The following is a 23,315-nucleotide window of genomic DNA, read 5'->3' as shown; positions in this document are numbered from 1 at the left end:
CAAGTTTGTTTTGCACTTGTGTAGTGTGTAAAGAACAACTTGATGTGACAATTATTCAAGTTCTCCCATTATGTCCTTCCGATAGGTACCTGTGATTGTTCGCTGTCAGTATCAAGGGTCATACTGTGGAAATGTATGCCTCTCCATGGCCGTTCCTCTGAAATCGAGAGAAGACGAAGGTCTCTGAGATCGCGAGAGCACGTTCACTCCACAATTCATAAAGTAGAGGGGATGTCCAATGCCAATTCACGACCGCTCCTCCTCAACCTCCGTGCTGACATAAAGTGCGCGCGCACTTATCAATCACTCTCTGGAACCGGAAGGCGAGGAATGCTTTGATCCTCCTCCGAATTGTTATGAAATCTTGAGAGAAATGACATCGTTTTATGAAATTAATCGCACACTTCTCATCGATTTTCGCAATTAATTTCACCATTCTGCGCTCTGCTTTTCGCGGCAGGGATCCACGGCATGCGGCACGCCCCGGGCACAAGATGTGTGCATTTCTTCTCCACGCGCTGGGAGAATCGAAAATCTGGCTGCCGGGGCGGAAAAGTATTAAGTGCATCTTCTGCCTGTCTTCATGTGCTAAATTCAGCACAAACAAAAATTAATACAGAGTTGAATTTTCGAAAATCTGCGGAGAAACATTGCTGACACAGCTGATAGTTCGCTCACACTAGAAAGGCCGCCGATACCGAGACTCAAACGCGAACGGAGCAATTTCTCGGTTCAGAGACCAACTTGATAGTTTCTCATAATTTTTTCATGGTAATATCAAGTCCGTGTCGGTTTGGCTAAAGGAAAAACTGAATCTGTTTAGAGATGTCCCGTAGGTGTGATTAATCTGCTCCGCTTGGTATCCCATGCACCCCGGGACAGTCAATCACCGCCCAATTGCCATGTACCATTTTGGGTAGCGTTGAAAGGCGATAAATCTGAACACGAAATTTCCTAATCGAAAAGCAATCCATTGCGGAACTGACAAGGTGTTAAACTGAGATGCATCAGAATATTAAGAAAATCTTCGTGCCAACTGATCACTTCGACATTTTTCCGAGCCTGATGACCGAAGTTTTCCTGAAAAAAAATGTTCTTCCAAAATCAAGCCAAACCAATGGAAGACAGCAGTTACGTCTTATTATACTGCTATGATACCCACGACGAGTTGTTTTTTAATGAAACTATCAGATCCACCGCTTCATTTGCTTTTACAACCTCAACTTAACGAATTTATCACCACAGCCGTTAAAATCTTCCTAAATCTACATTTTTTCCAATCACAAGTGTTCTCGTTTGGGATTCACTTCGTTGATTTTGATATGGTGAACTAACTTATTACCCCGGTCGGTGAGATCTTTGAGAATCGCAGGTACCCGATGTAAACTTCAAAGCATCCGAATCTGGTCGCCTAAAGCAAAGTTTTTCTTGCTGGAAAAGGTAGATATTGCAGTTGGCTAATCCTTGCAGCTTGGGTATTATTCCCGAATGAACATTCTGTGCTAGAGTTTGCCTCCAGGATCTCTTGTGTTGCCATATGCAGTGCACGCTACGTTCTTTCGCGCTCGTGGTTATGCCTCTAAGATACAGACACCCTAGGCCCCATACTCTTTGCACGTTGCTGCAAGGTGAACGTCTTCAACTTCCCTCTTGTTGCAAAAGTTGTTTACTTCAATCCATGCTACAGGTTACGGAATACTCCGGGCCCTACTTCTACTCTTCTACGCTTTCCGGATGTAAGCTTATATCGTCTTTGGCCAACTGGTTGCGTCCACAACAGTTACTTTGGCATACTCCTTCCAAGACCACATGTTACACAATCATCCGAATGCATAGTGTGGTTGAAATTTGCAAGCGTACGCGTTTAGGCAATTGAAAGAGAACACATTACAAAATAAAAGAATGTGTACATGTACATGTAATGGCTAGAACGCGTTGTATTATGACATGTATGAGGATACGTTTAACTCTTTGAATCAGCACTTCGGAGGTCGTCGAAAATTTGAAGCATGGCTGTCGCTATTCTGCACCTTTCTGTGCAGCGAATCAGATTCTAATGGAAAACAATACCTTGGTCATGGTTTCTTTACCGTACAAAGCCATCCTCGTGACCTTGAAGCACCGAGAAGCTCCCATTACGACGGCGAATCAGAGGAGTTGCGAACGAGCAAACTTTCTCCGAGTTGGTTGCAGACATTGCGGGATGCTGGCCGAGCGCATTGCGAATTCCCATGAAATGACGGGCGCGAGGCGTCTCTTCCCTGATGCGAGCCATCGGCGCGTAACACTACAATCACAGACAAAGAGAGGAGATTCTCAACTGGAAGATGAAAGCTTATGAATTATGAATCATAAGACTTCGCGCAGCAAATGGCTGTTTCCGTGATCTGGGGGCGAGAACCTCCAGATGGAGAATTCCTGGTGAAGATCAATCCTGGGTTAACCCTGCTTGAGCTATACATGTACCCAAATTTTCATTCTCTTGTTTATTAGGAAAATATAATACAGTTGGCTAAGATTTTGGAAAACACATTTCCTATAGTTGGCGGATGGACAACGCTCGGAGTTTAACATAATTCGAATTCCTTACTCTGGAAGAAAGTGTTGATTGGTTCTGATGGATGAACATCCGTGGATTGAACGTCCATGGGTATCATAGATCCATGGATGCAGACCTTTGCCTGCGTGCAACTACGTCGTCAAGCAACATTCTCCTCCTCTTCACTTAGTGTCGCAATGTTACACTTTTCATTCAAGAGACTCTTGCGTCCAATGCCCATTTCGTGGTAGTCCCGAGCAAAATACATGTACATGTATTACCACACTTACATACATGGACTACTTCTTAAAGTTTAGGAGGCGATTCACTCTTGCACCTCTCCACCCATGAATCAATAGCGAAGTGTTATAGAATGATATCAATCTTCCCCCGTCCAATAACCTACCACCTTTATGCACACAGATGAGCAAGCCATTAAAAACTTCGATTTCTCTTAGCTGAGAGAGGTTTCAATGTTTACACGGGTCACGGGCTCTGATTGGATCTGAAGTTTCCAGGTTGGAGAGGAGAGAAAGGATCGTAATCTTTCATAGTCTGGGGAGAGATGCGCCGCAATCTTTCATAATGATTTACCGCCTTGTTGTGGAGTGTGAATTGACTGGGGAGCAGTGCATGGGTCGAGCATTGGACGCCCCATACTGGCTGTAGACCACCCTTTAAATGAACAGTCTACCTGCTCAGTGGCTATAAGACTGTCAAGAGAAGTTAAACAGTTTCGAGTTCACAGTATATTTGGGACACCTGCACGCGAATGCAATTCACGGACGTATCTTATCGTCAAATAAATACATGTAATTCTACTTTTGACGTGTCTTGCCTCGTATGCCAAGAAAACATGCCAGAGAACAAAATTATTTTGCCTCGGAGTCCAGGGAAGTTTAAATGCATCTTTGGTAGTCGTTGATAAAAATCCCGTCCAATCCGATTGGTCCAATGGTTATCACGTAACCCTTCTTACAAGATGTCTTTTTGTCACCGCGCTAATCCAACTTGAAATTTCTCTTCAAACATATAATGAAGAAAAAAAGTACAAAAGTTAACAGGTTTCTCAGTTTCCCTTCTTAAAGTTTCTCATTTTTGTTCCTGCCATTCTTTCTTTCTTTCGAGTCGAGATATGGAGATTGCTACATTAAAAATGCTTTTGCTGCACTCTGCCACCATCAAGTTGAACAAAACAGAAAAGGTGCATTTGCTGCATAATGCATTTGACAAAAGGGCATTAGGTAATGTACGCGCATATGAGGGCTATTGTGACAAAATGCATTTGACGATTATGATGTAGCGGAGTCTACTGTTACCTCTCAAAGCCAGTTTTACGTAATAGAACTTCTGCGCAAATCGTGCATGCGCCTCCGGCAGTATACCCTCCGACTTTGCCGGGTTAGAAAATAAAAACAACTGCAGCCTATCCTCAGCTATTTCCTCTTTTCACAATTTTTGTCTCCGACTACATCAGTGTAGCCAGATCCGGCTCTCAAAGAATTCTCTCTATTAAGTCATTGCTTGCCATAAGAAGACGCCAACAGTTTGTATTTACATGTACTGTGTATAGATAACTTTTTGGCTGTGCTATGCCTGGGTCCTGGCATGCCTGGGGATCAATCTGCAGGGTGCAGTGTGTCTCAAGAACGCACTTCTTCTGCAAGCACGGAAATGGTACCAGTTTGGCAACACAGTAAGTTAGTCTGTTTTGTTCAGACTACAGAGGCAGCCCACTCTCGTCGTCTTTCCATGCATTCGACTCCATGCGTCAGGAGTGTAGTGCTGTATTATGACCCTGAAGATGCTTTGGAATTGCGGCAAACCTAAAGTTCCACCGGTGTCAATATTTGCAAAGTAGTCCTTCATTATATTTCGATGTATGACTTCGAATTCGAGTTATAAGCATCCTTTAAGCCCAACGCATAGGAAAGCGTCATATTGTAGCTAAAGACACCGCCCTTGACGCCTTATTATCATTGCAATCTCCACCATAGTCTGCCGCAGCCTTTTACATGTAATAGTTTTTACGTTTTCCGCATCGTTAGTTGTATGTGATGGGAGTAGAAAAACGGCCTACAGATCTTGATGACACGGAGAGTCACAATGTATTATTAAGAATCGTAGTACCTCTCAAATCATGTTTACCCAGTCATTTCCTGATCTGTTGTCACAAACTTATACGGAATTGAAATACAGCTAGTCTCTTTAATTCCAGCGCGATTGGAATGCATGCACAGTGCATTTCATGTGCACACCTGCACGGAATGATGGTGATACTGGAGACTGTATAAGTGTACCTGGGAACCAACGCCATTGCCAGAGGGCTTTTGCTTCAGAGTCAACCAATCAAACAGTAACTGCAAGCTTTTTCCTGAAATTGCGAAATATCACTAAGCTCTAGGCATTGGATTCGCCCGTGGTAAAACCTTAGTGAAATTGAGTAAGAGAAGAATGCACTCTTGTGAAATGTACACTTTTGACTTTTCGCATATGCATTGGTGACTCTACTTTGATGTGTACACTGAAATACCAGTTTGTTTTTGAGGTAGAGAAATGTGTGGCAGCAAGAAAAGGACGAAACGCCAGAAGCATCTACAGAACTCTATCATTCTGAAACAAATTCACATGCCCACACATGTAGATGTATCAGCAATGAGCGCTTTTTAGTGAGCCGAACATCAAACTTTAGATGATAGAACACCAGAAATATTTTGTCTTGACTTGATTAAAGACTTCTGCCACACGATCTCGCAGCCATTTGTCTCGGTGTGCTCACATATTATTAAACAAAATTCCTGTGCGCTTCAAGCATAACCAATATTCCTGTGTACACCCTGTGTGCACCCAGCAGATACGTGTATCTCATTTGGAAGCGGATTCAGTATCAAATGCCTGTACTACGGCTGTGAATACATATAGTTGGCCTGCAATCAACAATAGCTATTGAAATGCACACAAGCCTGTGATATGAATGACAGACTCTGGGGTAAAATACCTGAAGAATGCCCTACCACATTTTGCCTGGAGCTAACTGCCTAATACCTTGATAATGGCTTACTATAAATTTTATTGAAAGATTCCATAGTCTTACAGATATTGTGGCAAATTATCATCCTAAGAGTAACAAAAGGACCTATACATTACTGTACATTAAGTGCACTTAACTTGGTTTTCGACAAACTGGAATTGAAATATTTCTTCAGCGTCCTTTCTATTAGTAGCGATATAAGTACATAACGACTGCAGCTATATATTTAGGAATTTCATAGTTCTAGTAATTTGGAAGAGAATGGTTAGGATATATCGCCAAAAGAAGATGTCCAAATGCATATTTTGGCGCCTCAAGCCATCCTTTTTCTATTGATTTCAATAAGTTTACAATTACCTGATGGTAAAGGATTCTGTCCTTTTGGACTATACAAATGTAGTTGTAAATCTACTTTTATAGGTATGCTCAGCACGATTCCCCAATCCGGCGTCTGACATCGATGTCTCGATCTCCGTTCTAAGGCAGTCAGCCCCTGTCCAGCCTCTTTAATCCATATAACAATCCCCTTTTCACAGTAGTCGGCCTTCATCCTGCGTCCCTCACCCATCACGATGCCCGTTTCGCAGAAGGTAGTCCATCTCCTGCGTCTACACCGATGTTTGAAGTTCTGTTTCAAAGCAGTAAGCTCCTGCCGTGCGCCCCTCGTCCAGCCTCCACCCCCATCCACCCCGACCCCTAAAACTCATAAAGATCACGCCGCATTGTTGCCATGATGGATGTGCCCTTCTTTGTCAACTGGAGACTGCTGGCAACGAAATGAGCATCATTGTTTTCGCTGAATGGAGAATATGAACATTTAATGGACCCCGTTCCAAATTATATTTACCTTGTAACGCGATCGAGTCAGAAGAGGGCGGGCCCGTGATTTACAGGTCGTGTATACCCCATTCAAAAACATTGTAGTTTATGCTGTGCCATTCTTAACATCGCATAAAACGTTTAGTTTACGTCTTTTAGCGCTGAGTAGCACGTGGGTGTTGGCGTTTCCGAATCTCTTTAATGTTAACTGTTGATCCTTTATGGCCAAATGATTATCAAATGGCGGATCAAAACCTGTCGGCGATTTTAGGCCATCACTCCCTGTCACATATGTTGTGGTCAAATGGATACTCTGGGGCCATGGGAATTCCCTTTTCATACCCTGTTGCTCTGTAGGGGGAGACGAATGCTTATCAGATCAGTTCATGGAAAGTGATGATGTTCTGTCAGATATTTCCTCCCGAAGGTCAGGGCCCCATTCCACAGGTGGGCATAACTGTAAAACGACCTTGGAACAAATTTAAAACCATTATAACTTTCAGTTAAGACCACTGGGCAATTATTTTCAGGGGTTAGTTTAAAATGGATAATGCCCTTAATCAGAATAGCTTAAGATAGGGGACCACTGATACGATTCGGTCAAAAATCACTAGATTTATGAGAACTTTGAGGTTCGCCAAGGATCTGTAGAAGGGGATCATTTAAGCAGTATTCGGAAAGACCGCCAACTGAAGGATACTTGATAATGGTAAGATGGCTATTAAGTCAATTTGGAATATTCTTCAAATTTTCATAGTTTATAATCATCTTACTGTCATACTCATCATAACACGCTGAAGCCAAAAATTATCCCTCAGAACCCTCTTCCACAGAAAGGCGAAGCAGCGACAAACTTGCGGCAGTCTTTATGCCTAAACGTGAACTGAAGAATGGAATTGGGGACTTCGAATTTGACGCTGCAACCCACCAAACTATGAAACTGGTATAGTTAGTTGCTGTTTTTTCCACATCACGGTATTTGTTAGGTTTTGGCCTTCCTACACCTACTGGTGTATCAAACGGTTCAGCTGTCTTTTATCTGGTGCCAGTTAGCATTTGGAATATTCGCGAATAACAGTAATTTAAATTTACATAATACATCAAAATCACGTTTTAATTTTCTCGTAAGTAAAAACCTGTTGATATAGGATCGGAATTGACGTATAGTTGTCATATGGGTAACAGTGTAAAGTGCAAAATAATTATATCTTCATTTGATATACCACACGGTGGATATGTGCATCATATAAAATCTAAATCACATAACAATTGCACTTTAAAAGTTCTATGAAAACAAAATATTTAATTCATCAGCTGATCGAACTGTGCTGGTGTTATAGGTCTGGGTCGTTCGTTTGAAATTTGAAGTTTGAGACTGAATTTGAGCTCTTTCAATTATGTAAATTACACACTGAATATGAGTTTTAATATTGCTGTTGTGCACACCGATATAGTCAGGTATTCGCCAACGCGTAGTCCAAACAGGGTGGACAAACCGAATATTGCAGTACTGCCATGACTAAATTCTCAGTATACATTAGGAATGACTTTTTATTTACATCCGCGATTCCTGAAAAGCTCCAAAACGATCTAAACTGAACCGTGTAATATCTGTTAGTTCAAGCCAATAAATTTATGATTCAATTGTTAAATTCCAATGTTTATACACTAACAATTTCACAATCTGCATGTTTTCACAAATCGATACTTTCACCAATACTGACAATGACAAGGTCGGGTAGGCAGAATACGATTTTTTATTGATATATGATGATCATCGAATATCAATGTTAATCATTACAAAGGTAAACAAAGCAAGACGTCCTAAACATTCATTGCAAATATCTAAATATCTTTTATCTATTGGAAGTTTATAGTAAAGGGTGGAGCAACGTTTACCACATTTCTTTTTTTAAATTTTGCATAGCTGTTTGTAAACAAACGGGTGTCATCTCAATGGCATACCCAATAAACTAATGTAATTAAATTGATTGACAATGTCTAAGATTTACAGTTGAGAAACTATCGTAATCGTTAATTCCCCGGACTACTTCAATTGGAGTATCTGATCCTTTTCACAACTGAAAAATGGGTCTGCATACTCGTCATACAATGCAGATCTCACTAAAACAATATTATGGGGATCCGAACACGGTGAGTGTTTTTAACTACAATGTGCTTCCACCGTGGCACCGTATTGCAGTACATCACCCCTGTATCTCACCAGTTTTTCATGTATCGACTGTGAATGCTAGACACTGAGTTTACATTTGAAACTTGCTTAGGGTAAAATGTCAGTGTTTACTAAAAACATTGAAGTCGTCTTCTGGTATATTACAGAACATCAATATAACAATACACTGAAGGCCGTGCATATACACATAATTGTTTCATAGCAAATCGTCCTTGATTTGCTAACCTCTAATCATTACGTCGCCCAGCTCCAGAAACCTGACCTGAAATCGATTCAGGTATGTCTGATCCCTAGCTCCAGAAACCTGACCTGAAAACGATTCAGGTATGTCTGATCCCTTGTTGATGTTAAATTCTAGACAAATTAGAAGAGCTTTGAACCCGTGGCTCCGTCGAACTACTGCTCCACCCATCGCGTAGATCACACGCCACTGAAACATGCACACCAATGTACTGTTACGATACATTGGCTACATATCAAAGTCACGTGTTCCTTAATCGGGTCCTTTTCCGTTGATGGCTCATCGATTACCTTTTTCATCTACGTGTAACTCATCAATATACGTGTAGAACTTCGATTATTTTGTTTTTATGTTTTTTTCACAAACATGCTTGATATAGACCAGGCAGTATACCCGAAGCATTACAAACAAGTGGCCAATCGTATCTTCAATGTATACAGTTAGACCCGTGTATCTTGATCTATCTACCAGTGGTTGTCGACGAATACAAATAGTATTTAGTAATACTTGGCCATGCCCTGTAGCATATTTACTTTGACCGGGATCCTTGTCGAGTGGGGAGGACGCATTTTCCATTAGCAACCTTAAGCTTTATTAGGCATGGTCGTGGTTCAGTGTTTCATGCATTAACGAAATACTGGTTTGCATAGCTAAATGAGCGCCACGAGTGGCAGCGATGTCCACTAAATCTGCACCTTTATTTCCATTTTTGTGCATTTTGGTGCAAGCGCAATATAGCCGTTCAGAATTTCGGTCGAATTATGATGCTAGTGTAGCGTCGCTCATTGCCTTTGAACCAATTCATGATTGCTTTCACTCATAGTCTTATATGTTTTCTTTTCTTATCCATTTTAGGTGAGTAAACCGTACTTGCTTGACTATGAAAAGGAGAGTCAGGTAAAGAAACTTTTTATATTTCATTTTTTTTATTCTCGATTTTTTGTTGTTTTTGTTGTCGCGTTTGATCATGGTCTGGATGGTCAAAGTTGTCCACAAACCAGTATTCGTCCGGATTTGATCCAGCCGGTATAAAACGAACTAGGTCCTATACACCTTTCCAGAAATGGGGCGCTGAGTGTCCGAAATAGTGATGTCATAAGGGGAAACTAGGCCTTATGGTGGAGGGACAAAGGAGATAGTCATGGTTGACCAAAACACTTGAATGCCTTTAATGGATAAGGGGGAAAAAGTTAGTTCCAATGCAAGCCACCAATTTCGGGAAGCATGCATTGGTTTCACCGTCGGATCTTCATCATTTCTCTTGGCTGTTTGGCTTTAGGTTTCCGTCCCATTTTCGGAACCCCCTGTAACTCCCAGACCAATCAGAGTACAAATAGACACTCGCACTCGTATGACATTTTCACCAACTTCAAAACCCTTTAAACGATTATTTGGCGGTGGAGCAAGTTAAGAAGTTCAAATTTAGCCACGAACCAAGTAAATATTCAACGCAACTGCGCGTCTCTGAATCATTATGCGACGCTGTATGGTGAACTCCTCCAGGCAGAGAGACCCATCAAGCAAAAATCAACACCAATTATTGACGCTTCGGAGATGGAAATTAATTTTAGTTAGGGTCGTTACATTGAAAAATGGAAGGACATGAGGTGTGAGGAGTCCTTTGATGTGGATGGCCTGGTATGATTAGACTTGATGGCGGCTACCGCACGTACATTACAGCTCATATGCATGTATATTGGCTGGATTAATGGAGAATCGCAGCCGCAGGGCGGGGCTTGCTGGACAGAATCGAAGGTGAAGTGGCTAGGGGAGGGAGGAGGGAGAGTGGCGCTAGAGACAATGGATGCGGACAGGCGGGAGGAGGAGAGGAGCGCGGGCACAATGGAATCGGACAAGTAGGCCGTTGTGAGATGACAGGGAAGAAGGAATCAGACAAAGGGTGCAACTCGGAGGTTGAATTCGCTAGAGGGCCTGACCTACTCTCTTAACGACATGATGATGTCATCTTTGAAATTGATCAATCGATGTTCTCAGATCTGTAGCTTATTCAGTAGAATCGTATTTTAATTTGAGTTGATCTTCGGATCACAATCGTTATGAAGTAGGGGGTTGGATTGCGCTGGAAGCTATGGCCTAATATCAAAGCTAAGGCATGTTGTCCTGAAATTGGAAATTTGATACTGAGGTTTTTTCGCACCGGGTGGCCAAGCGTTTCTTTAATATTTGTCATAATGTATTGAGATCAAGACCCTTAAAACTTGAAGCGAAGTTAAATGCACAATCAACTTGAGTTCGAAGATTTGCATCTGTTTGGCGAAGCCACAAACAGGACAGACTGCAAAACAAAAAATTCTTGAAAGGCGATCTGTCTTCTTCTAGTAAAAGTAGAGTTTTTATGTTATGTTGCGCGCGCGCAGGCCATTTATTGGTCTAACGTACTTCCGATTGCAGTTGTAGGGGGGGGGATTGCAAAAATGAACCATCATTTTTCTTTGGTTGACAGCTATCAAAAGATTACAATCTACCAATTTCCTTGGTTTACTTTCATTGGCGTCTTGCATGATTTCAATAATGACTGTCACTTTCTCGTACTTTTTTTTCAATTTGATTACATCTGCACGCAATGGTCACGTTAAAGCTGACAGGTCAAGCCGAGCACTCGAGAATATCTATGATGTGCATTTGGATCTACTGCTGAATATAGCCATCACCCCCAGTGCACAACCGAAAGCGCAAGGCACATTTCATATACTGATTTCAGATTGCTGCAGAGAATGGCTTTCGGGTAGTGTATTCAGTGGAAGATCCAAATGCACATCACGCACATTCCCGAGTGCTCAGCGTCTGCCTTACCCGTGACGGTGCATTTGACTCGCAAGCTTTAAGAGACTGAAAGGAAACGGCGCACAATGAATGCAATTCCTACTACTCTCAAATTACCACGTGAGTCCGCGAGATTCAAAGCGAACTGGATGCGGAGAGTTATCTGTGATCTTTGAAATCAATAGATTACGGAAGATAAACATCTAACGTCCTCCTGTGAAACATTTAATACATTTTCTGCGACAAAGATGAGCACTTAGACTCTCGAATTAATCACAGCGGTTTGCTTTAATAAACGTAGCGCTACAAGAAGCAAACAAAGATCTGAAACGGAAGAATCGGATGGCAATCTCGCTTCAAACATGTGGACCTCTTTGCTTTTAACATCATCACACGTTTAATTTCAAACTCTGAACTCCATGTGTACTCGTGGGTCTGATCTACTACTCAACCAATGCGAGTACACAACGCTATATGGAATTTTTCATGAAATTTTGATAGCACGGTGAAAATAAATTAAACTAATACCGGATATTGCCATTCGCCCGCCGGCATTCCACCCGACCTCCCTGACGGTGTATCCCTTTAATTCTCAAAATATGGATCAGAATCGACTCGGTCTAGACTCGGATTGCCGTTAACGCGCTCTCTTCCACAATTCACACCAAACCAGCCTCCGGTTGCCGTTGTGAGTTTCGTCGCCCTGTTTGGAGCCCGTGGTGATCAGCGCAAGTAAGGGGCAAATTTGCCCGTTCAGTGTTTTTAACGGTAAAAGTTTCTGCTCGGCAACCAAACAGTTTCATTACTCAGATGTGCGGCTTCGTCAACCCGATGGAATGGTTAGTTGCTGAGTGCAATGCAACTCGGCCCTTCATCAACCTTACCAGGCCAATTTGAAGCGAACCACACCAGTTCTTCCCTCCGAAAGGTGGCAGATTCTGTGAATACTTTAGAGCTTGGATGAACCTGTTATTTTTCTACCCAAAAACTGTTGACAGTGGACAGGATTATATCGGAATACCGTATTTTTTCGACAACCGATCTCACCAAGGAGGACTGGTGATATTTAAAGGTTTCGAAGTAAACATTGAATTCACAGTATACTTGTCCAACGTCTCTCTTAAAATGGCTGCAGCACGGAACAATCCAAGCAGGGGCGGGGTTTCGAATCTTATTGGAGTCAAGAAGATAAGAAGACACATTTTACAAAGTACATGTAAATCGTTCCTAGAGTCACTTTCACCTTTCTTGCTAAAAGTTCCATTTGTTCAGTTCATACCTTTGTTATGATATGCGCAGGTTTAGAAATAAAAGATTCGTGCAAGCCCAATACCATTCTTCATATTCTTACCAACGCTCAGCTTCTCAACCTGTAGACATTGCAGATATTCTTCAATAAAGGATGTTTATAGTAAAAATAAGAAACAATCTTGCGTTTCCAAGAGCTCTGTACAAAACGCTTACATACAAAAAATAAGCGTTTACATACAAAAAATAATTCGTTCAAAGTCCAAATAGCAAAATTCGCAAACTACGCGGCTGTGTGTCACCATCTGCCCCAAGGGAAGTTTTGTTTTAGAATACTAGTCATGCCAGTGTCATCATTTCCAGAGCAAATATGAATTTTTCTCTGTCGAATTTCAGAGTTTATAGATGATATGACCGAGCTTTGAATATGGTTGTCGCTATCGGTGATTTCCGCATAGAACTCCTATAGGGAATGTTGTTTCTGTTTGCAGTGCATAAAGTTGTGTAGGCCTTTTTTGTGGATAGTGTAATAACGAAGAACTATCTGGCAATTTCGCAGAATCTGAAGGCTCGTTCTGATAAAAGTGTTGAACAGAATTCACATTGTGAAGCTCGCCGCTGTGACGTCTTTCAAACAACATACTTAAAACTTTCTTCCTGTGCTATAACACGCCGTACATGTATCTCATTCAAGACTACACAGAGGCTTTTGAAATGAAATGTCTTGCATTTGCTTCGCTGCCTGCTGCTGTTACATTTTGTACATCTCCGAGACCTCCGTGATTGCTGCCGAGAGTCAAGCTGCGTATGTGAACTAACCGTGAGGTACCTACCCGTCGTAATATATCGAAGTGTTGCCGATTGTTTACTCTTCGATTTAATCGAATTAATGAGTTTGATCACTGCCTGATCAAACAGTCAAGGTGAATATAACACCCGCGGTAGCGAATGTGGCATTTCGAGTCGAAAAAGAGGTCGAATTTTCCGTTCACATGCTCACACATGCTCATGCGTTATAATAGAACACTTCAGAACAACTGGTCTGTCTTTTCGTTGAAGACAACTGCAGAGTAGTTGCAGTAGTTCACGTGTGCTGATGATTGAATACTACATGTAGTTTAAACGAGTAGTAAAAAGGAATTCAAAACCTACTCCTTATTCTTTAAGGCCATTGTTTTACGGCAGAACCTGCAGCAATTGTCGATAAAGAGTAAGATTTGTATTCGTTTGGAGACACTCTCTATGACTCTTGCCTGGTGCTGCTGGGTTGCTTTCCCGTTGTATAGCTAACAATCCACTACGCACTGCTTCTACTGCTCCTCGGTGTCGCGCTATAGGTTGTTACCTTCCCCTAGAGATCGTGGATCACTGCTCTTCTTTACGCTGAGGTTTACTCAGCTGAGGTGGTCTGCCGTTTGCGGCGAGCGAGTAATCGGGATCAGGCCAAGCGTAAAGGGCGGTGGCCTCACTTAAACTGTACTATCGCAGTGATGACGATGTACATTTGTACTTGCCAGTCGTACCTGACATTTCATGAAAAGTGGACAAGATATACACGCACTGCATGTAGTATTCGTGGTGATGGCGAAATTGTGGAATTGCCTGCTTTTGAATTCCACAAGAGAATGCGAAACCACAATGTTGACGATGTGCTTGCCCGTCGTATTCGGCAATTCATGCGACTTATGCGTCCAGGCAGCATACCTGGGTTGGTGTCAGATTTTCATAACATTTTTAAATGTCAGTCACTGATATCGTATATCCTCCATTAAAAAAAATAACCGTCTGATCCGTGTCCTGTTCTCGATGTCGAAGATAATCATAGGACACTTTTGACAAGTCAACAGTACAAACAGCGACGCCTGGTGGAGGACATACAAGGCACATTTAACAATAGGACATCATTAGGATACATTCAGTTTCACTTTGTACACATTATCAGTTTCCGTGTATTATCTTGGTGTCTTGCAGATGATAATTTGAGTATCGTCCCCGTTTGTTTCTCAAGTGTACTTTTGTGTAGCTAATACAACATTGTCGCTTTGGCATTGAGTGACCCACTTGTAACTTGTTCTCGAATGTTTACTTTCCGTGACTCAAACAACTAAAAGTGGTCACACCATATCTCGGCATCTCTCGAAACTCCGCCCAGGTGCCTCTCCATTCTGTGGTCAAAATGTGCCCTTTGTGTAGTAATGACTACTAGATGCCTTTCAATGATTTCACAAACGACAATTTGCAATGATTGGCATTTTTCAGGCTGCTATCGCTCTAGTCATCTATGTATAATGTGCATGCTTAATGTACATGCATACAGAAAACGACCCTGTTGACTGGTCAGCTGTATGGCAACCATTTACACCGCGATAATGCAAATATATAACTAAATTTCCCAATACTTCATTGGGCTATACTATAATATAATGTGATTAAATCGAATTTATGATGTGTTTACGCAAAATATATACGCCTACAGTTGTATTTTATTTCATAAGTTGCTTAATACTACGGCAGTTTTCTTTTTAAATTGGATCCACATCACAAAGTTGTGTAGTCGATATCGACTTTTAAAGTACATATGTACATTGTAAATAAACAATAACCTCAATTGAAGGGCCTGATATTCCTCAATTACATGATACGTCAGTGTATTTCATGTACACCGCACATTCCAATGCACGTGTGATTTCTGCATTGCCGCCATTAGCCAATGAGATCGCTCCATATGTTCAAACCGAACGCAACAAGAATTTGCACTTGAAAAAATCACCCTGGAGCAAGCAACCTCCGAGCGACTCATCTCATATAGCTCCATCTCAATGAAACTGTTTTTCCGATGGTTCAATGTTTTCTGTGTTGAAATCAGCTAGCTGACACTTAGTCGCCGATACCGCACAATGCTACCACTTAACAGGTTATATTGTACGGTGTTTATAGTCAATACCCGATATTTATGCATAGGCATTTTTCAGATAGTTCTGATTTAAATGCTAGGTTGTATAGACCAATTAATCACTTTTTCTTATTTTCTGATAGTTTTCGTTTTAATGGGAGGTGGCGCTTTTTCAGACTGTTTTACTTGGTGTCAGGTGCTGGTATACCCTTTTACTTGAGGTACATGTAGTGCAAGAACATAGTCATATCGGAAACGAATCAGTGAAACTCGTAACACATGTATAACAAACCGCACATTAGCCTCTGAAATCATTTTCACATGATTGGATCCACGCAAAAGCAAACTTAAGACTAAGCTCCGATCACTTCCGGTGTCATTCAACCATCAAATGATATTCGTTCGAATGTTCGAATGTGTTTGTGACTTAGGCATCTTCGAGGTTACTTGCGTTTCCGGTTCGTGTTGACAAATGATGAGAAATTTTACACCAACAGAAAAAAGATTGCCTTGTATGTGCTGATACAAGCGGAAAGCACGATGTGACGTACGCAAGTTGCAGCTCTAAGGAGGATGTTATTCGAAGTTTTCAGCATATTGTGCAGTTGTCAGAAATGATGGAGTCAAAATGCATAACTTCATTTCCTGAAAATGTGACATGTTGAAGAACTGAGTTATATTGACGTGCTTGCACAGACTGAGGCAGACGTTCTGGCGGTATAATAATTACAGGGACCACTGACCTGGATGTAATGTCGTAAATGAAGGTCTTTGCCACTATGAACAGTTTAGAGTTCGTAAAGAAATTTGACCTAGTTGTGAAAAGAAGCAGATTAAAAGATTCTTATGAAGATTGCGAGGCTCGAATCTGACAACTCTAACTTTTCTGTTTCTTCTGCCATGATGAGGTTTCTCACCACCCCCCGATTCCTGATATGTATATTTAGAGTTACAAGTAACGAGACCGTGTCATATTTGCGTACCCTTCAATTTGTCCGGAGATTTGCCAAGGGCTTTGCAAGTCTGTAGTCAGCGTCACTGGGCAGCCCGTGTCCCCCCTGAGGGAAACCAATGTCAAAGCCACCGCGGACACTGATTACCAGCCCCTCAAGCCAACATAACACATTTTCTGTTTGCTTGTTTAAATCCGGATAAATGTTCTTAATGAAATTATCGCCTCCCTCTAATTCGGTTTATACGATGTGATGATGCGTGTGGACAGGGCCACTGACAAGCCACTCTTTAGGCTAATTGGTCAGATAATCAGTCATCTTCTTGGCCAGGATTGGTGACTTCTCGGAGTGATTAGCTCCCCTCATTGTCACTGGTTCTGCCTCATTTACACGACCAATGTTTCGAAATGTTCCGGCTCCTAATAGTTATGGTTCTTGCGATAAAGTCGATGATGACAAACTACTGACCTCTGGTCGACAACATCTTGTTCTCACGCAATCATCGACGGGCGACAGTAAGACTGAAGACGTCTTGGGTGACACATAACATTACCCATCTCGGATTGGCACACATTCAAGGGACAAGTTGGGAGGTAGCTGTGTTGGTTTTTCATTCACAGATGGTTTCCAGCAAGACCGTGGCTTCCTCCGGGAGAGGGAGAGGTCTGCTAAAGTGATCAGCTATAAATCATTGAACTACAGCAAACAATACCAGTCATACCAGTACCTGAAATACCCAAACCATTTCCAAAATCACCTCGCAAACACTGGGGAAAGCCATTCATTACAGGTTAGCATCGAGTATTATGCTACAGGTGGGGGCGTACTGCGGAGATCTAGTTTACTTACTTCAGTACCACACGCCCTTTCTCCCTTGAAAGACCAAAGATACAACAGATAAAGAGGGAAAACCTGCAGTAACTACTGGCAATTTGTATGACACGTAGCTACTGATTCGCCAAGATGAGAAGTCCACACACGGAATCCATGTTCGATCCTCCTTGAGCACACGTCAATGATACGTGTTACATGTTGCATTGACTCGCTGGGGCGACACTGCAATAAGAAATAACAGTAAGCCTATGTTTAATCCTCCGACATTGTCCCAATTGTGTCCATTTCAGGTGATATTCTTCAATGGCTCTTCTTTGTCAGTTCAGAACTATACATCTTACCGATACTACAAAGGTACCGCGCTAAGCTTCAAACAACGAACAACGTGATAAGCTTTTGTGCAATTCTCATACAGTTCATTTCAGTAAAGCATTTGGGTTCACGTACAACTCAATCTCAGGGGTTATCTCTTCTTGGTAATTTTATCTCTCTCTGCATCAGTGTAACGAAATGACAAGTCCCTGGAATGCAAGTCTTCGAACCAATGTCTTATGACCTGATAGATCTTTGATAGTGTTATCAACCGTCACAAAACTTGTGCATTAGAATCTTTGCATGACGTATGTTGCTTGGGCTAACATTTTCGAACCGTTTGTTCGGGAATGGGCCACAGCCCAACCGGATTGTCGGAAAATGCCTTGGTCACTTGGTAAAAATGCCAAAATATTACGTCTATTCTTCTATCATCTTTTGAGGTCAAACTTGACCGTATCTTTTACAGCACACAAAAAAGCTTGTGATATACTTGGTATTCATAGTGCTGAATTGTAAAAATTATGCAGTTTGATACCTCAAAAGTGACGACTCACCAGGAATATCGCTGATCTTCAATCACAGTTTTTACCTCTCGAGGTAAGAAATGAAAGTAACAATCAAATCACAGAACCCAAATCATCACTCAATTGGGCTGTTATTACAAACAACTGGGATGGTGTGAAAAAGAGAGACATTTGGCTCAAGAAGACGTTTCAAGCCTTCCATTGAATGGGGCGAATCTTAACTCCGATGATGATACGACCGCGATGCAACAAAGCCCCAGCGCCAAGGAGTCTAGCTCATTATAAGCAGCTTTGTCCGTCACGCCCCTTTCCTTCTCACCAAAGAGGTATTCGGCTCCGAAAAACTTGGTCACTTCGTGAAAGACAGATATTGCTCTATTTTGTTACATTCTGTGCAGATAGGTGCCAAATTGGTAATATGATATTTGTGTGTGGAGGAATAGCTAGCTTACGCAATATGGCCGAAAAGACCTTTCTAGAATATCCCAGTGGATTATCCATTAGGAACAACTGGAAATGATACACTGCAACATTACGTATGAGAAAACATCAAGCAATGGAGGCAGTTAGAAAGCAAACGTATTCTTGTTGGCGCAACCTTAAAGTTTTTGAATGATTTGAACATCCCAATAGATTTTCCATTAAAACAACTAGAACCGACACACTGCAATATTACGCAGAAGAAAACATAGTCAGACAATAGAGACGGTTAGAAAAACAAACATTACGTCAAAACCCTTCCCGAAATTGGACCCCGAATCAACAAGTCCTGAGCAGTTGATCTGTACTGGGTAGCAAATGGCCGATCACGTCTAAAACAAACATAGGTGTAATAGTGGGAGGGGATGTGACGCGACCAAATGCTTTAGCGATTTCGGTCCGTCGCTTTCACTTGACTGCGTCACAAAGGCTGAAGGAGGTTTGAAAACATTCTCTTGCACATTCTCGACAACGGCCACTCACCCTAACAAAACCTTGGCCACAATCGACATTGTGTTCCTCCTCTTTGCTTTTATTCTCAACTCCAACACTATTAATTTTATTAAGTTCCCATTTTGCTTGACTTGTTCTCGTGAAAGGAAGAACTAATGGTTGTCCGTCGTTTTTCCTCCAGCTTTCACACGGGCTGTGTCGGGGCTGGTCGCCCTACTCTGCATGTCGGAGCAACTGGCACCGCCAATTGTAAAAAAGCCGTTTAGGGCCGAAAATGAGGTCGATGGACCGATCAGCAAAATGTCGCATTTCCGTAACGATTTTTCATTCGACATGTAAGATGCCATTGCAAAATCTTTGTTAGTTATCCCATCAGCGTGTCCCCTCACCCAAAGAGCACCCTCTTCTTCTCATCGTTGATCGATGACTGGACCACTGAACCTGTGAAGGAGGGGAGATCCCGCAAGAACGCTGATTGGTCCCTGATGGCTGGTGGAATGGGACACTACAGTCTACACTTGAATGATGGATAAGCATGGACGAGCCATTCATTTTGAAGGTGACCGATATTTCACCAATAAAGGTTGATAACTCAACTCATGAAGCACTGTTTTAACACATCTTTGACGTTTCATCATTCAGAAAAGTCAGCCAATAAGTGTATAGGTTGATTTTTTCTTGTATACGCTTTACATGTAGGTGGCCCAACACGAATCCATTGGCGATCCTTCGTCTTCAGGAAAACCTCGTCGTAACGTTCCAGAGTACATCTTGTCTTCTAACTATGCAAATGGATAATTAAATTCCTCCCCATCGCTTAGGAGGGACGGAGTTTGTTAGTTTAAGGGTATCTGGCCTACCCACCCCCTTGGCTATCCTAGCGCTCCCTTCCTAGCTCTGGCCCTTTCCTCCCAAACCCTCCAAACATTCGGTACCCTTGATCTATTCCAATGTCAGCTCCGCCACAGCTGACTAATGACAGGTTCCGCCGCATTTTGCATACCAAAGATTCAGATTCTAAACAGCCTTCATGATTTTATCTTGGTTTCCAGTTAGTGTAAGATAATTGCTAGGTAGACAACGGGTTGGGGTCTGTGTCCGCTTCATGCTGGCATCCCCATTCTCCCTCATCCAGCGGCCCCATTCAACACAGCGCAGACTCCTTCATATAATAGGCTCAGATGGCCCGCTGCTTCAAAAGAAGCCTCACTCGCTCACTCGCGCTCCATGCCCATTGTGCCAAAATAACAACCCAAACTTTATTTTGTGTTTTTGCCGGTTTCTGGCCTGGTTATTTGTATGCGAATGATGACGGTACCTGGTGTGCGGATGCCTATCAACCGACCAGCTTCAGTTGCCAAACTCGTATTTCACCCTTTATGAATTAAAAGAAGAAGATGATACGAAACACCCTGCTCCCCTCTGCCTTGTTCTCTATGCTAATAAGGCCAAGGCGCCATCTTGAGATAACAGCTTGTCCTTTTGCCTGCCAGATCACGTGATGATGATATTTCTCCCATTCTTGCGCGGAGATCTCTTTAAGTTGCGGTGATGTTTTGAGACGGAAGGTAAATCTTGGCGTTTCTTTGGGATACTTTGCTGATCCTTTTTAAGGTTTTTTGTCGGGTTATCGCGCAGCGAATGAATTTCATGTGTCACATGACTAGACTATACCGCTGACCATCGTACATGTACTTCGTCGTCGTACAGATTGCGAAACCCGCCTATCAAGTTTATAACCGATGGCCCCGTCCCTCCTGCGGGTCTATCAGAATCTTCCAGACTATTTTTCTCAGATGAATCCCTGCGAATAAAACAGTAGGTCCAGTCTTCTTCTATACGCCAACAACAATAAAATATACTCGGGCGGACAATAAAAAATACGTGAATATGAAATGAAGCGAATGAGACAGAATCAGCTGTGACATGGCAACAGCGATTGTGGAGGAACTGATGAAATTTTCATGACGTGTTGTCTGTCTGCGGAAAATAATGGAAATTACCTAGAATTCTATGATAATCTCGGGAAATTGGTATCGAAAATCAACCGGGACAATCTGCTTGGTTATGGCCACACCTGGCTCGCGGAAATCGCAGTAATTGCGGGAAATGTCGCTGACTTTCCGTGATGGCGCAGATCGGGAGTGTGGACTGGTGAGACATATCGGACTGGACACTAAAGTAAATTACTTTGAAAACGATTACCGCACAGCGCGGAATGGAATTCGTTTACTGTATTGTTCAGCGAGAACTAATTTCATTTCCTTGTTTGATTTGCTGTAACGATTCATGATTGCGTGATCTGGTGTGGTATGCGGCGAGCAGCGATATTGGTCGGTGCGGTACCAGGGTTGGACCAGCCGCTCGTGGCCAATTACCCTTAAACGGAGGCTGATTGCGAGGGAGGGAGAAATGGTGCGTGTTGCGTTATTTCCATTTCAATTTCATTATGAGTATGCTAAATCAGTGCTTAAAAGTTGGTATCTAACTCATTATCGCCAGATACAGAACTATGACATGACGGTGCACTGAAAAATATGAAGGTCAGAAACGCAAAGAGAAGTAGGGCCTACCGACCACAAGTTTTGAACGGTAGAGAAATCATGTCCAATTGAAGAAGTTCCTTGCAGTTTCAAGTACGCCGCAGGTTTGAATATTGCCGTAGATGCAATCTTTTCAAGTTTCATGATACATGTATTTAGGCTTTTTGTAAGGTAATTCCACCTTCTAAAGCTGTTTTCTCGTAATTCAGTCATACTGTCCATGAGGATGCAGAAATCCCTTGACTCGATTTATGTGATTTTTGCTGAATTTGCAAATGGTGCCCTATCGCGCGAAATAATCCTAAGTCGAATGCGACAAGTTGCACCGTTGAAAAGGATTAAAGTTTACTACTCTAAATTTCACCTGTATTATTTCAATCGTTATTCAAATCGTCAAATAATTCGTAATAAGAGCAGCTGCCAGGCATCCTTCGTACGTCGAAGACACTTTCTTTGTAACGTATGTTGATTTTTAGAGAAAACACGAACTTTAAACATGCCCAGCCTAGTATTCCAGACAATTTCTTTTCGAATCAACATTTGAAAATTGAACGATTGCGCATTGAGAATGCATGATACATTGGTTCATTATTGTTTGAGCAGAGGGGTGTCTCTAGCGTTTTCAGCTGCTCTTGTTTTGAACTTGGTGATAGGAAAACGCTGCGGAATACAAGACAGGTGATGTTGAAATATAATCCTAGTACTCATTTAATTCTTTTTGTCACAGTTATTATTGCGAGAATTGGCTATCAGTTGGTGAAGCAGTTCAAGTTGGAACTTGATTGAAATCGAATAAAATCAAAATAATCAAGATAAACGATTTGAACTTGTTGACATAAAACTTAAAATCGGGAAGTGTGATTAGTATCATGTAATATATAATTGTCGTCCAAGCCAAGCACAACACCATGTTCTAAAACATTTTGGTTGCAGTGCATCGTCTTCAATGTATAATGCACTGCGCCCCGTTTTAGCCTTGTGTCCCTACCATCCACAGTGTCAAAAGACAACTTTATCCTGTGACTATTTCTACATGTAAATCTGAGATTTCTTCAACGGGTCAGCTAATCCCTGAAGCTTCTCAACTTGTGAACGCAGCTTGCGAAGGTGTCCCGGGCGCATGCCAATTTGTAAAACTTTTCAAATCTCCACATAGCCCGAGAACAAGAATTTTTTATTCACACTTGGTTATTAAACTTTCCATAATATCAAAATTAATCCCAAAACGTGGTGACATCTTGCAGTTGCGAATCTCGGGACAGCGCTGTACCCCGTGGCACCGCGAGACGTCAAGTCTCAAACTGAATAAGTCCCATGCGCGCGTTGTGCCCTGTTAACTCGTGAAATGTGATTATTAAAGTTGCATAAAATGTTTCACTGAAGCGAGTGACGGGTCATAAATGGCGAATTTGTTAGTTTATCGTCGACCTGGCCTTCAGTTTACAAAACGGTGGCCAATGAGAG

General features: G+C 42.0%; 1 protein-coding gene across 4 annotated transcripts in view; it reads left to right on the top strand.

Moving 5' to 3' along the window:
- The window catches only part of LOC135486167 (transcription factor AP-2-epsilon-like), a 200,619-nt gene that overhangs the window by 99,839 nt on the left and 77,465 nt on the right, over nucleotides 1–23,315 (top strand). For 2 of the 4 annotated variants that reach the window (XM_064768755.1, XM_064768754.1), the window contains exon 2: nucleotides 9,680–9,721. The exons of the other annotated variants lie outside the window; for them this stretch is intronic. In XM_064768755.1, coding sequence (XP_064624825.1) covers nucleotides 9,680–9,721 — 42 coding nt within the window. The remainder of the gene's footprint in view (nucleotides 1–9,679; nucleotides 9,722–23,315) is intronic. 4 annotated transcript variants of the gene reach the window in all.

This window comes from Lineus longissimus, chromosome 4, assembly GCF_910592395.1.
Source record: "Lineus longissimus chromosome 4, tnLinLong1.2, whole genome shotgun sequence".
Lineage (NCBI taxonomy): Eukaryota > Metazoa > Nemertea > Pilidiophora > Heteronemertea > Lineidae > Lineus > Lineus longissimus.
The sequence above is the reverse complement of the archived record's forward strand: the minus strand, read 5'-3'. Positions and strand labels throughout refer to the sequence as shown.